This window comes from Rhopalosiphum padi, chromosome 2 (assembly GCF_020882245.1).
Source record: "Rhopalosiphum padi isolate XX-2018 chromosome 2, ASM2088224v1, whole genome shotgun sequence".
Classification (NCBI taxonomy): domain Eukaryota; kingdom Metazoa; phylum Arthropoda; class Insecta; order Hemiptera; family Aphididae; genus Rhopalosiphum; species Rhopalosiphum padi.
This window is the reverse complement of record NC_083598.1, coordinates 25,213,818-25,230,459: the sequence shown is the minus strand read 5'-3', so window position 1 is coordinate 25,230,459 and position 16,642 is coordinate 25,213,818. Positions and strand designations below refer to the sequence as shown.

At 29.9% G+C, this 16,642-nt stretch overlaps 1 protein-coding gene across 3 annotated transcripts in view; it reads right to left on the bottom strand.

Moving 5' to 3' along the window:
• LOC132919191 (rap1 GTPase-activating protein 1-like) overlaps positions 1-16,642 on the bottom strand; it is a 157,739-nt gene that overhangs the window by 51,991 nt on the left and 89,106 nt on the right. For all 3 annotated transcript variants that reach the window (XM_060980567.1, XM_060980568.1, XM_060980569.1), the window contains exons 2-3: positions 14,723-14,798; positions 5,397-5,489 (exon numbers count right to left, since the gene is read on the bottom strand). In XM_060980567.1, the coding sequence (XP_060836550.1) occupies positions 5,397-5,489; positions 14,723-14,798 (169 nt within the window). The remainder of the gene's footprint in view (positions 1-5,396; positions 5,490-14,722; positions 14,799-16,642) is intronic.

The window sequence follows — 16,642 nt, the reverse complement described above, 5'->3', positions numbered from 1 at the left end:
ATATGCAGCGTAAGATGGAACGGACGCGAATCGTTTACGGTACGCTCGCACGGCGGTGTTGAAAGTATAATTTAATAATATAATAATGTTATACACTATACAGTATATACCTATATATTATATACGCGGCGATGGCGAGACGCAATTTCTGCGGACTGTGCGGGTTGTGGAATTAATGCGAAGACGAACGACCGGAGGCGATGTCATTGCGATGTACATAATAATATTATATTATACCTACTCTATTAATTGTATTCGCCGAAAAACGGCGGGGTGACTAAAGTTTTATTTTTTCTCCGGCACCGTAAAGTTTTGTGATTGTATAACAGACTAAGAAGAGGGTAGCGCGAATACCGTTGTGCGCAATACGTATTATATTGTTTTATGAACAGTTTGTTATACCTACAATATACCGACGAAATTTAATCTATTCTGCGATGCAAATAAAAAAATAACGGGTCGCACACCCGGCACAAATAATAAGCGTGTTATAATAATAATAATAATAATTAATAATCATCGATTCGGTTATTGTTTTCTAATATTATATACACAACGACGTGACGACGACGGTGACTTGTACTAATATGAGACCGGATAACGACGAACGAGCATTCCTGATAGATCAAGATATAATAATATGTTGTAAGTAGGTATAAAGTAAAGATAAATCAATTTTCATCTGGACCAATTCGATTTTAACTTTCTAAGTTATTATTGCTATATTTTTTTTAGTATAGCTATTTTTATGGTTTCTTGCGGATAGGTTTTTAATCTTGAACTCCAGAGGTAAATTAACTTAATGAACATTTAAAATTAAGATTTATACCTAGTTATATAATAATTATAATTTAAAAGATGTAAACTACTAATTAAAAATGTACAATATTTTTAATCTTTTTAATTTTTTTTTTTATATATATAATATAATAATTAAATAAATTACTTATATTGCTATACATAGTATGTTTAAACATCTAAAACTGTATTTAGATAATAAGATAAGAATAATAGAACTGTCAATTGAGTTTTGTTTAACTTTAAATGACTTATAAAACTAAAAAGATTAACAATCATTATCTAGATATTTCCAAACTTATTTTGTTGATCATCTATTGTTTCTGAACCATGACCATTGAAACATTTTTTCATAGTTAGTAGTGATGAAATATAATAAAAATTATAATAATAATCGCGGTCACTGTTTAAATACCAAAAGTCGACTATTATGTATTATGTCAATGTGACAACGTGGTAATGTATATTATTTCGACCGCTCGATTTTAATGCATTTTGCAACTTTCGAAGTTGAATTAGTATATGCACAGACATACGATATATCCATCATTACGTTCAGATTTTGAATATAAAAAACAAAACAATAATCTAATTCGTAAAACAGAGGTTTGAATATCATGGTCACAGTCAATTATGTTGTATTCCCTAGAGCTTGCGGGAGTAACACTCGAAATATATTTATAAATACTATGTATACCTACCTATATTATATATTATATTTTATAATGTATACAGCCATACAGGTATATCTACGTCATACACAGATGGAGCCCCTCAAAACAATCATCACAATTACCATCACCCTAATATCGCTTTATCACCGTGAAAAAAAAATAATGATTGTTCACAACCATATTATATTGGTAACTGTCGATCGGGAACTAAACAATATAATTTAACTTGATAAATGTCATTTATAAATTATAATGTATAGTACCTACAATATTGTATTATTTACACGCAAAGGTGGATTATTTTCATTTCAAATTATAATAACATATTCTTCCAGAATATGCAGAGTTTGGACCCTTCGCCACTCCACCTCACCCTACTACAAGAATTTTTTTTTATCCAACAGTCGACTTTAAAAGGTTTATGTACTTAGAGTTGAAATGTTTGAATAATTATAGTAATTAAAGGAATATAATATAGTCTAACCGCTTACCTACTACCCTCCCAAATTATCCCGCCCAAGGCGGTCAACATAAACTAAACGGACTATAAACGGTATTACGACATTAAATACTCAGGTGGCGTGCTCCTATATTATAATAGTACATACGGTGTTACACAATACGGCGCATGACGTGTGCTTCGTTTACATCTGCTTTCTGTAGTAGTCATGGTAGTACAACCCACGATGCTGTACGACCAACAATACATTTTCTGGAGTCTGGATTTTCACTTTAATTCATCATCATGATATCGGGTCAGCAGATAGATAGCGTTATGGGACGTCAGGCACAAATGTTTTGACGCGCAGCTCTCGATCCTTAAATTTCACCTCTCTCATACCCATCACCCTAGCGCAAGGTAATTTATCGAGTATAGTCAGGTGCGACGCGTGCGGTGAGATAAACTGCGAGCGTCGCTATAATAATATGTTATAAAATAATAATTGAAAGTTTATTGTTACATCGCGAAAGCGTAATAACCGGGTTGTGTGTCGCGAGCCACGAATGACACCGGTATCGCCATCTAATATTTTATAATATGTTATATATATGTACGGGCACGTGACGGGAATGTATAAAATAACGACACACACGCGCCGCATTACATAATATGGTACACACGATAATATTGTTATTATCTAGGCCGGTTTGAGGACGAAATCGCCAAGCCGAGCGCACGCTAAATATAATAATAATACACCCTTCGCCCGGACGCGTCGTGAAAGACTTATAGGAGCTATTATCGTCGTGATTGTAATACCTACGGCGTTGCGTGCGGTCCGCCGGTGTGGGATAGCAATTAAACGATAAATCACCGATAGGCATATGGGCATTTTCTTCGGCCCGACGATCGATAGCGGACCGTCGAAATCATATTATTATTGTTGTGCCGCCGAATCGATAGTGTGCGTTTTCGGTATACGAACGGTGTGTGCGCAAAAACACCAGAGTACCTACACCACACCACGACGGCGTGTTTCGCAGTGAGTTTCGGCGGCCAACGGGAACCCCACGCAAATTAATTGCACGCCGTTCGCGAAAAAAAAAAAAATAAGGAAAAGACAAAATAAATATATTTCATAAGAAAATTAATTTCAAAAGAAACGTCTCCCAATTATTTTTAGTACCACCGCGTCGTTGGTTTAATTACACGGTTCACAGGTTCAGTCTACTCGGTGGACCGGAAAGTGGCGAGTTTAAACATTGTTACACTCCACACAATATAATAATAATAATAATAATAATAATATCAAACGCTCTTTATAATATTGTATATTTTATTATTGTTGTTATTTGTGTTCGAATAAGAAATTGTAATTTTGGTTCAAAGTATATAGTCTTGCAAACGGGAAAAATACTTTACGCTAAAATTTGGTGGTTAGAATATTATTATTATTTCACGCCACATTGGGTTTTATCTTTTTTTACATTACACATGTGTGTATAATATGTCGCGGGCAGCACAACATGCGTGTGTACAATATATGTACACTGTACAGCATTGTACTACAGTAATAATTATTGTTAATATTATTTATTCGTTAAAGCAAACCATCTTGTCTGGATTGCAAACTTATTATGCGCTACAACGGCTACAGTTAACATATTATTTTGTGTTTTCATCGCCGTTTACGGTAATGTTCCGCGACTGGAATCTGACTCCGCTTGCCAGAATTCAGAAATATAATCACAATTAAATGCTAATCATGAAATGTGGTGTTCGTTTCGAAACTATCTCAATCCGGTCCAGACGTTTCCGATTGAAAAATCTCTTTGCGATATAATTAGTGTTTGCAATATGTCAATACAAATAAAAAGAGACAAATTTAATTTAATTAGCGTGGTTTAATACGCTTTGTATTATTTTATTTAAGTCTATTGAATCGAAGGAATTTTGCTGATAGCAGGTTAAACGTCCAATGTGTCTTTGTTTCATTTCCTGGGCTAAATGTCAAATCTACACTGCGATCCCATCACTAATTCCGAGTAAACCTTATTTGTATTTTTCACCTTTTGGTTTTTATATATTTGTCTGTACGTACGCTGTAATTCTTCGTTTTTATGTTCAAAACGTTTCAAATATGAAAGTAAAACGAACAATTGTCACGTTATACTTATTTGTCATTATAATTGGTATAATGCGCTTTAGTAACGAAATGACACCTCCAGTTTTATACATATAAATGGATAATGGTCTCGCAGATGTTAACCAGTTTTTGCTGAGCTTCATATATACTTGTAATAATATTGTTTATTCAAATCCGATAATATTATACTCGCATTTAAGTTTAAAATAATAATTTGTCAATAACCTGCTCCGAGATGAGCGAGACGAGACGATTTTCCTAAGTATATCAGGAAACGACGAGTAGATGAAATATTTTTATGATTGTATTTTATAGTACTGGTAATTTCTAATCGATATTGTCCGGAGCCAAATAAACCAAAACGACGTACATGACGTGTGGGATGACTAACTTAACGAAATTGAAAATTTTCTACTTGATGTTCTTATTAAAATGAATTCCTTTCAAAAAAAAATATTTTTAAAAATTAATCAAATTTGTTATAAACAATTATATTTTCGTTATATTTTGTGTAACCTGTGTATTATTGATCAAAAAACTGTGATTAATTATTATCCAACAAACAAATTTCCAAAAACAAAATTTGTGAAAACGTTAAGTAGATAGTAGATTCTAGGTATACACTGATACTCATTATATTACTTTCATTTATTAATATAGTACGATAAGTGATTTTAAATTTAATAAAATAAAGAAAGATATTATTACATTATTTATTGATTTTTAGAGTGAAATATTAATATAATTTTATCATACTTTATGTTGAGAAAATTTGATACAAAATACTTTTAAACTTTCAAGTTAAAGATAGGTAACCTTGGTAACCTTATTAGTTGTTTATTTATAAAAATAACTAATAAGTAGTAATAGTAAGTATGTATTATACTTGGCATGCACATAAACTAATCAGCATAAATTTATTTTTACTAATACCCTTTAATTTAAGACTATAAGTACCTATACGTTGTCTAAAGGAGTTAAGTCGTCTCCGTTATTAAATAAACATATTATTCTATAGCGATATCCGATACCGTGACAAGACTAAATATTTTAGTTGGCGCCTGTTACTATAAAGACGACATCATATAATGCACGTCAGGCATACACGCGCTGTTTAAGATAACAAACATGTTATACGACTATAATATTATGCTGTTATGTTGTGCAGAGTATAATATTTATTATTATTATACAGTTACACTCGTTGAGGGTTTCGTAAAAGAAAATGAAAAATATTTTTAAAGAATCAATATATAAAATTATGGCATAATAAGCGTCTTAATTATTTAGTTGCGTACAATACAATCAATTAAAATAATGGATGGCATTAGCTTACTTGAGCGAAGTACGGCGGTAGAACACATCTCTGGTCATCCAATCGGTTGCTCTGAACTCTTTCGAGTAATTCGAACAAATCTTGAGTCGCACACTGAAACACAAAATCAATTTCCTTAATAAATTGTATTTTTTTTATCCAATAAACAACATGAATTTTAGAATACCTAAGAAGTATTAATACATTTATACATGAATTGAATTAATCCCAAAACCAATTTCCCGTCTGGACTCGAAACTCCAGATTAGTATAGGGAAATGACCTGAATAATGCAATTAAATGGCATTTTGACCTGTATAATTACTCGACTGAATCGTTCGTTTTGAAACATACCTATGCAATGCCCTTTCCAGAAAAGGTTATAATTAATAATGCTTTTTGATTATACAGATTTTTACTTTTAAATATTTCACGAGTGTTATTTTTGTTCTAAAAATAAGTGAAAATTTAGTTTTTGTTTTCGCCGAGCAGATATGCAAAGCCGCTTTTTAAAATAAACGGAGTAAATGGAATTTGCATCAATGTATCCCTTGTGGAAAGCATGCACGTATGATAAACAACATTCGTCAAATGATTCGTTCACTCGAAATTCACAAAGGTATTCACTATTTACCGCCATCGTCGTTAACGCAATAAATTAGAAAATCTTTCAAACTGCGCATTACTAAGAGTTTAATTATAGTTCTAAAGTTTTGGTCCTATATACGATCGGTATACACGCAACTACGATTATTTTTACTTAATAAATTTATTATACAGAGTGTGCGTCTTTGTATAGTTGAAATCTAATAATTTATTGATGAAAAAAAAAATTACTGTCAACAATAGGTTTGTTCGCACAAACGATTTGTTATTCGTGATTAATAATCGTGCAACTATAGGTAGGTAATTGTTTTTATTGAAATATATCACCGCTCGTTTAAATTTTAAATAGCGCGTTTAAATTGACAGTGACGTATACAAATATATTGGTGGATAAAATACGTTCATATTTGGACGACGCGAAAAACGAAATTTTTGACGAATCCAGTGAATTCCTATATTTTGTTGTGGCCCAGTGTTTATACACGTACAAGTAGATATATCGTATAATTATATATGTACCTATTGCATTATATTATGCAGTAATATTCACGTGCACGAAAAGCAGCGGTTTTATAATCGAGCAGTTTGTTCATTTTTCTGTGTTTTATTTGCATAAGAAAATGTTCTCACGTGTCGCAAGAGGCTAGAGCACTTAACATATATTTTATACTATTATATTGTATATGTATATTAATGTATTATACTCGCACCGGATTTCCGACGCTCAATCGAAATCTCAGCGTTGACGTAGATATATTATGTTGTCCGGTCAAACACCATAATAATATATATATTATATTGTTATTTATTATAATAGAACATAAAAAAAAAAAATGTTTCTGACCACAGACTTATCGATTAAACGGGACTGCGTTGCTTCTATGAAATATTTTTCAGCCGAGTGATACATATTGGCGACTATAAGAAGTAACAGATATTGTCCAGTGGTATGTCGGTGTGTCGTGAATCATATTACAACAATGATCAACAGTGCTATAGAGTTTTTTTACCCACCCACCCGCTATTTTCTAACATATATCCATTATCTAGTGAAAATCAGGTGGTACTATTGGTGGGCGGAGAAAGAAATGACTAACAACTTATAACAACTAAACATATTTATTTAAGTTTTATTTTGATACCTATTATATCATTCATATCTATCTATTCACAATCACAAGAATTAGCATATTGATTTGTACTTTAAAATTCATATAAATTAATATAATGTATAATTTATTTAAATAGATACTTATAAGATTTAAAAATGTAATATTTTAAATTTTATATTTCTTACAAAATATAAGAATATAAATTTAAAAAAATATTAAGTTATGGAAAGTATTTATTTACTGTGATATCCTTCCGACCACTTGCACTAAAATTCTAACTGATAATTTAGTTTTTATTTTTATTATTATATTAGACACACTAGTCATGAATCATGATATTTTTATCAATTTGATACAAATAATAATATAAACACAAATTACTATATTAAAATGTACAATACAATATTAAATAATATTACAATGTGTTACCTACGTAGAAATATAAATTATAATCACAGTTAGATAAATATAGTCTGCATAGATCTACCAATCGTATAATTGCTGTTACCCCCAATATATTATAATTTAACTTTGGCTAAAAAGAGCACTTAGTTACTACTACGCTACTGATATCACCGTAGCTATACTGATAATATCTGATATCTATACCTCACGACCTCACGAATTTAATAATACTTATCCATTTCTTTGATAAAATAAAAGCCATATTCAATATTAAAGCTAATGAATCATAAAAGTATATATCACTTGATAGTATCTTTCAAAAAATTAAACTTTTGATCTTTATCAGTAAGTATAAATATGTATGTTTATGTGGTATATTACGTGATTCTAATTTAATTAAATATACGTATTCGTGATTTCAACCACAGTCCTACCACGCTATACCTATATAGTATAATATTATAATACAAGTTATCAACATATAACTTACAATTAACTAAACATGATAATTCTTTTAAAGATACTTACTCATTTTCTAAATAAATATATTATTATTTATAACATAGTTTTTCATTACAAAACAAAAAATAAAATAAAAATATTTTTACATACAATATTATTACAGGCATTTTTATTGTAATAATTTTTTAATGACGAGATACATAATATAGGTTATTTATACCGAAATAAAATGTATTTCGGAAATTTTCAAAATATGGAAAATATCGAATTTCAAACAAGAAGTTAATTAGTTACACCTAATAAGCATGTATTTAAATTTTAAAGTTTAGATTAGTGGAGCGGAGTAGCGCAAAGTTACCCCGGAAAAGTTGATTCTCTTCTGCACTTATTTAAACATAAAATACTTAATACAAATTAGATGCATTTATTGTATTAATATATAATTCAAGTGTACATGTCGCTTACCAAAGATAACCTTATATGGCTACATAGTATATAGAGCAAATGATTCACAGTTCCTCTTGAACACAGCTATCCGGTTTGATTTTTTTAGAAATATATTCGGTTCGTGTACAGGACTAAACGCTTAAATTACATACGGACTAGAAGTTTGTTTTCGAGTAGTAAAGGTATGTACACTGTTCTGGGCCGGGGAAAAGGAAAATGTATATTTTCGGCGGAAACGGATGATGCCGATTTTACTACCTAATTTATGTTATATTGTTTTGCGGAATGAACCAACGCCAACCCGGTCGGAAAAAAACACAATGTAATACCTATTATATTATTAACAAATACAACAAGCCACCACCTACAAGGACACAGTGTGTATGTCGTACGGAATATCAAGTTTTCCAATAATGTGGGACATAAAAAAAAAAATTAAATAAACCAATAAAACTTTTTTCTTATTTCACGGGTATTAGGTATAATCGTAAATGAACGTGGACTTGTGTTCGGCTACAAAGACGTATAGTGTCGTCGATGATCGCCGCAATCCATTATTTATTCATTTATTTCAAACGTAGTCCGGCTGCAGCAGTTTCGTGTAGTCGTGTGATAATATTATATTATTACGCACGTTGTATATTATAAGTTATAAATATTCGTATTTCTTATGTGATTCAATTATTATCTTATATATACATGTGCAGATAATTTAAACGTTATTAATGGAAGTACCATAAACAAAACTGCAAAAGGACTCTTTTAAAATATACATTATATAACCGAATAATAAACTATTATTATTATATTATATTATAAACCGAATAATGTCATGAGTACCTAATACAATATTATTATAGTATACCTGGGCGATGTCGACCCCGGGGTTTTACCCTCGTGTACGTGGGTTGAGAAACGAAAGTCATCGAAAATAAATAATTCAAATAAACACTGTGTGATTACAATGTTTGAGTGCCGACCTATAATATTAACGAGAAAATCATAAATAAGTTTTCAAAAAAATAATAACAATAATAATAATAATAATATATATAGATATACTGGACCAGATACCTGTAAAACCATTTAATGACGCCTCTTATAATCTTCTCGCAAAAGTTTATAATCGATATAATACACAACTGTGTGTACCTACAATTGGAAAAGCACAATGAATAAATATTGTGGTGAACTTGCAGCATCAGCGCAGCGCGACGAAAAACTTTTTCAATAGATATTTGCTTTGCAACTTTTACAAAATATCTTGTATTTAAATTATTGCGGATAACAGTGAAAGACAAAAAATTGTGCTGGCTCAATACCTTACGGAATATTGTGGACCGCGATAGTCACGTTTTCACTATTGGGACAATGGCCGAACTCGCCGTTCTGAACCTTCTGTGTATACTCGTACTATACTACTATATAATAATAATATAATAATATACTTCGTGTATGTTTATTTAGAAAAGCTCTCTCTCTCTCTCTCTCTATATATATATATATATATATATATATTATAATATATGTATATTTACTATAGACAGAGCGTTGGTAATTGGTTTCAAACTACGTCAGAGAGTGTACACGATTGTGTGTGTGTTTTTGTAACGGTAGTGTGTGTGTTTAAATTTTGCACTATGCCCGTTAATTGATACGAAAGCCACAAATTTTAATTATGCAGTCGTTAAAAAAATACACTCGTACATAATACGCGAGACAATTTTTCAACGTAATAGTCACTAATAGACACATGGTTTTTCGTTTTATTTTTTAATATTTCGGGGAAAATGTTTTATGTAATAAAAGCGTACTTTTAAGTTTCAACATTACATTTTTGCGAAAAATCCATAAATATTGTTATGGCTGCGATGAATCAGGTTTTTACTTTTTATTATTATTATCATTTTATTTATAATTAACAACTAAATAGTAGTAAAACATACTTTAATTTTTTTCTGCAGTGCAGTATTTTTCAAAAATATTTGTGATTGGGTAATATTTATTGAGTATATTGTATATCTAGGTATAGAGTTTATAAGAATTGCGTATTTATAATATTTTGAAGATTAATGGAGTCAAATTTTACTTCGCATTTTTACAGTGACAAATTATGTTTACATATTATTCAAATAATTACTAATTATTAATTAACTAGGTACTATTCAATAGTTTTTAAAATTAAAATAGTATCTTATATAGATACTATAAATTATAATATAATTATTTTTATTTTATTTTTTTGTTCTCAATAATAATATAATGAAAAAATGAGATAGTTTGGATTTTTTAATATTTGATAAAAAAAAACAACATAAATATTTACATATTATATGGAACTTTTTATCACATAAAAATCCACACCCTAGTAATAACATAAAAGATGTAATTCAAACGGTATAATATATATCGATGGGAAATATTTATTATACCTACCTTTGATATTCGAAAATATTTAAAATCAATATTTATTGTTATTTTAATTTATAACAGTATATTATTTAAAAAAAATTATATGTAGAGATACGTCAACACTTGGTTTTATCTTTTATAACTACATGGATATTATTATTATTTATTACGTAGGTATAAATGAAAATTAAAATCACTAAAATCACTGAAAAAAATTGTGATTATTAAACAATAAAAAAATTCATTTTTTAGGCGTGTTGTATATATTTATATATGTACGAGCAGGTAACTTCCGTATCGTGCTTACATACAGGTAGTGAGGTAGATATGTATTTACTACTCTTGCAGTATAGTATACTAATAATATAATGATATATATATATATATATATATATAAATAAATACTTTATAGGTACCTAGGTAATAATATTATATTGTGCTCAGCTGCAGCAAGCTGTTGGCCGAGACGTCCGCAATCCGTTTCACCCAGAAGCGCGTTTATCTTTATTTTTTTTTATTTGTTTTAATCATCGCTGAAACCTTAAGTGCAGAAACACACGCGCTCGCATCTGCAATACAAATAATAACACCGTTGTCCGCTGCAGAGCATCGAACGGATTTAAGCAGCTTATATATACAGAATGCTCATCCCTTTTTCTTCAATAATGCAGTTATTCAAAATCTGATTTTTGGAATTTTCATATTTACTTAAAGACCATATTTTCAATTTCTTGATATTTTTTTAGTATAACTCATTACTTAAAGAGTATTTTGTGGAAATAAAAATTTCGTTTTTCTAATAAAAACCCTCTTTTTACCGTAAATTATTTAGCAGATAATTTTTCTGAACATTTTGATGTATTACAATTCAAATTTTAACAAGTTGTTTTTGAGGTATTTAACTTTATATCTTTAGAATAATAAGTCCACGATAATGGCTTTAGAAGATATTGTATTTTAATATCTATTTATATAAAAAATAGTCCAAGTATAATAAATGCTAGGTATACATTATTTTTACATTACTTATATTTTATATTTTATTAAAACCATTTTTAAGAAGTATTGTCCTAATTCTTTGATATAATTGAAAAATTAGTTATTTTAAATTAGGTAAATGAAAATTTTCAAAAAAAAATAATCTATCAAATAATTTACTGTAAAAGTGGGTGATTCTTTCGTTTGAAAAACAAAAGTTTGTGAGCTTGTTCCACTGGATACTCATTAAGTGGTACAAAAAATATCAAGAATTTAAGTATAGTTTTTAAGTAGACTTGATAATTTGAAAAAAATTAGAATTCGAGTATAATATTAATTGTTATAAGAAAAATGGGGATGAGCACGGTTGATGAATCACTCTGTACACACCACACGACGGTGACATCTCTGTTTTACCTCCAACTCCAACTACAACACTGAGTCGTATTAACGACTTACAACAACACACACATGGGACGCGCTTATTATGTTATTTTATTTTACGTATTCTTTTTCACTTTTCTGTCACTACACACATATACGTATTATACAACTCCATATCCTCTTTGATCCTATCTAGTCGCATAAATCCATTGGCGGGCGGGCGACAAACGACCGTTGTACAACAAGACCGACGCACACAATTTACTCTCCGCGGGTAGACATCCATCTATATATAATACATACACCACCGCACAGATAAACAAACGGGTTTATGTTTCGTTGCGGTGTGATATACATGTGTACATATATGTTGGTATATATAATAAAATAATATATAATATTATAAAATACGATACAGCCGGTGTCGCCATTATCGCCGAGTCTGCTAATGGGTCTCTCGGTGGACGACTACTACGACTGTGGTGCGGCGGTGAGGCGGGGCACGTGGCTTCGACGATCGCGAAGCATCCGGCTTGGATTCAATATCATGTACTTATATTGATTTGTTATTATCATAATACTATTATTGTGTTCACCGGAGATTTAATAATATCGTAACAATGCGTGCGTTATTATGTCATCGTATAATGTACGAAAGTATAATATTATATTATTACGCTGTATATTTTATAAACGAGACTCGAATCCGCGCAAATTGGATAATATATGCGACCAGTGACATCCACCCCTCGGCGTGAAACTCTGGAACATCACGTAATTCCGTAACTGTATGGCGGATTTTCTCGGACAATTATTTTAGGTGTTATTTTTTGTGAACAACGTAATTTCCACTGGACAGTTTGATTTGTATGCACGACGAATCGTTTATTATAATTAGGATCTAAATATGACACATACAAATGACCATAACTCAAGTATAACAATAGTATTTATGTTATCTCAGAGCTAGTGATTTTAAACAACTATTTCACTGGATAGATGAGAGTTTTCGCCTTTGTTTCTATCCACTGCAGCAAACGTGCACAATATTGGATGTGTTGCCGCATAGACATTGAATTGTATAATCCCTCATTGTCAGTAACATTTTTTAATTTTTTTTTTTCAATTCTTCAGATTATTCACAGCCCGTTGTTTTAAAAGGTCGTCTTTCTCATATTTATAATCTCTCTAGAAATTTGTTCCCCTATATGTTTAGTGAATCTTTTTCATCGTGTTCGTAGTTTCTATTATACACTAAGTACCTAAGGATTACGTTTACACTTCAAGTGGAACTCTTGTTTTTAAACTTGACTTTGTACGGTGATTGTTAGATGCAGGAGTACAAAAAAAACACTTAAGTTTTTTTTATAATTTACAATAATATTTTAATATTTTATTATTTTACTCCAGTTTTTTGACCGGTTTTTCTTCATTCAAAGATGTTTTTTTTTTTAATTATTACAAATATTATTTTCGTATACTACAAAAGGTAAATTTGTCAAATTTCTAGGTTATGTAAAATCTAACTAAGGTAGTTGGTCACGACTATAATTATTGATTACTATGAACTATTATATAGACAGGTCTAAGCAAACATATTAAAATACGTTTCGTCCATGTGTATAGTGTCGATAAGACCAGTGTTTTCCTAACTTTTATTATTCATCGCCCCTTTTGATGTTCAAAAATCTTACACCGCCACTCTAATTAATTTTTAAAATGACAATTTTTTGGTCTGCATAACAACATTATTTTAGTTGCAGTGGCTCCTAAACATTTGTCACAAGAAAAGTACACACATTTTAAATATACAATGTCGAATTAATTTATTGTATATGATATTACTATATAAATTATAAGTAAAATTTATATTATCCATTACAGCCAGAGATCGACAGTATTTTTATTATGTATTTCTTATACCTGATTTAATATATTTTTCATATTCTTATATAAAATAATTTAACAAAGCTAGATAAGGTTGTTGGTTTATGGAGTTTTATGAAAACTGCTACTACTATGCAAAAAATAAAATACTATTTAATCCCTAACGCGTAACCGAGACAAAATTTATTAAGCATTGAGGTGACATTTGTTGTACGTATATATATATATATATGTATTTATATAAGAACTAGAGTTCATTTAAAACTACCCAAGGGCCAGGATAAATTATTACAACACGAAAACAAAAGAATAAAAAGTTTCATTATAATATTCAAATCCCGGATAACTGAATTATGCATAAAAGCGCATAAAAAGCAAAACAAATTGTTGTATCACTAATAAACTAAACAAATAATGTTGGTATTATTAAGTGTATATTGGACCGGTGTATACTTAGTACATATTGAATAACGAATGTAGTGTTTATAAATTAAATTAACTCTGCCCTGTGGAAATGAAGTTTAATAAACGTTACGAAAGCAATTTTTACTTCCATACTATCCATCATCTAGACATTTAGGAATATTTTTCATTTTTTCCTAATATATTATATAGATATCTAGGTAATATAAACGTCTTAGATAAATTACTTACTTTGGCTTTATGATGTCCAGTAGTGGCACAGGTCCTGACATGCTGACAATAAAGCTGTCCATCAGATTGCTGCCGCCTGTAAATAGTTAAAAGCAATGTTAATATTAAATTTAATAAACAAATTAAAACGTATAAACGTATATGTTATATGTTATATTATTATGCAATTTATAATTACAATCTCATACGTATGTTATATATTATAGAATATTATTCTAATTATGATATAATATGGTTTAGTTGGTTTACTATTTAGTATTTATAAAAAATAAAACCATTTAACTATATAATTCCCAAGATGTTTGATACCATTTTTCTTTTTTTTTATCCGAAATATAAAAAATTAACTCATTGCCGGGATGGGAGACATGTTATTTAGATAATTCAATTTAAGTATTTTTATAGTTATATATATATATATAATATTAAATACATACATGTTATTGTCTTATCACGTCATAAAAACCATTATTCATTATTTTGTCTCACGCACATATTTTGAAACGCATTAGCTAGATATCGGTTTATATATGGGGTTTTTGTTGGAATATGACAGCCATAACAATGAAGGGGTATAATATGATCTGTATACAATATTACACTTATATATAGGATCTATTGGTAATATAACGAAGGTTACAAAAATGAATTCGGCTACGATATAGATATGGACATGCTACGATTCGAAAAGACGTCTGAATATTCAATAACATGCCTTAATTCCTAGGTCGTGCTGTCTTGGTACTATAAAATATTAAAAAAAAATGGAAATAAAATATCCTCGAAACGGCTGCTAGCCGAATAAAACCCATATTTGGATATTATTTATGGCTAAACTTTTGTTTTGAAATATTATACATCGTGCTGACAAAAATTGCAAAGTATCTCCATAATTTTCGGCTTGTACGAAAGCAACTCCATGCCACTAGGTGTTATTTATTAGTCTGCGAACCGCTCGTAGACATTTTATCTGCGCATCATCTTACACTAATTCCAGAAAGAACGAACGCATGCTATTCACTCATTATATATTAACTACCTATACTATATGCACATTGCGCAACGTAACGATGCGAAAATACTAGTCGTACCTCGATCGCATTCGAAAACAAGGCAAAATAAAAATAAAATAAAAAAAGGAGAAAAAAACTCGTAGGTACATAAATTGCATTGTATTGCGTATTATAGGTTGACCTACAACAAAGGTGTTCCATTAGGAAACCATGTCCGAGCGTGCAAAGACAACATGTTCTCTGTGTTTCAATTCATTTATTCCGTATACACATATAAACTATATATATCTACAAACATAATATATAATATATATATCTATATTCTTGGCACTTAAATAAAAATAAGAAATAAGAAAAACGGTAAACAACGTAATTTTAAACAAACACATACACGTTGTTTTTTTATTTAATATTTTTTTTTAATCTTCAAACGAGAAAAAAATAAGATCAAATTTTCCCACGACACGCGCTTCTTCTATACCGCGCATATACACACATAATACTATTTCAGTATTTGTGCCGCACATTACCGGATATAATAACACTTGTATTTTATATTATTTTGAATATAATAATATACGATTAGCCATAGATATCGTGGGAGATTTTCGTACGCCGTGTTTAATCGATTAAACACTCATCAATTGTATGACGTGTTAAACAAATATAAAAGTGCGAGCCATCATCATAATATTATAATTTACTGTGGTATAGTTTATAGTCCGTTTAATTCATTATACTCCATGCGGGTATACCCTATTTACACACATCGCATTTGTATGTAAATGCTTATCTCTGGGATCTAAACTTTGCAAACGTATAATATTACGGAGTTACTATACGCCTGCAGACTTGGTACTTTGTGATATAATATTTATATGTGCATGGTATTCTTGTGAGCTGTGGT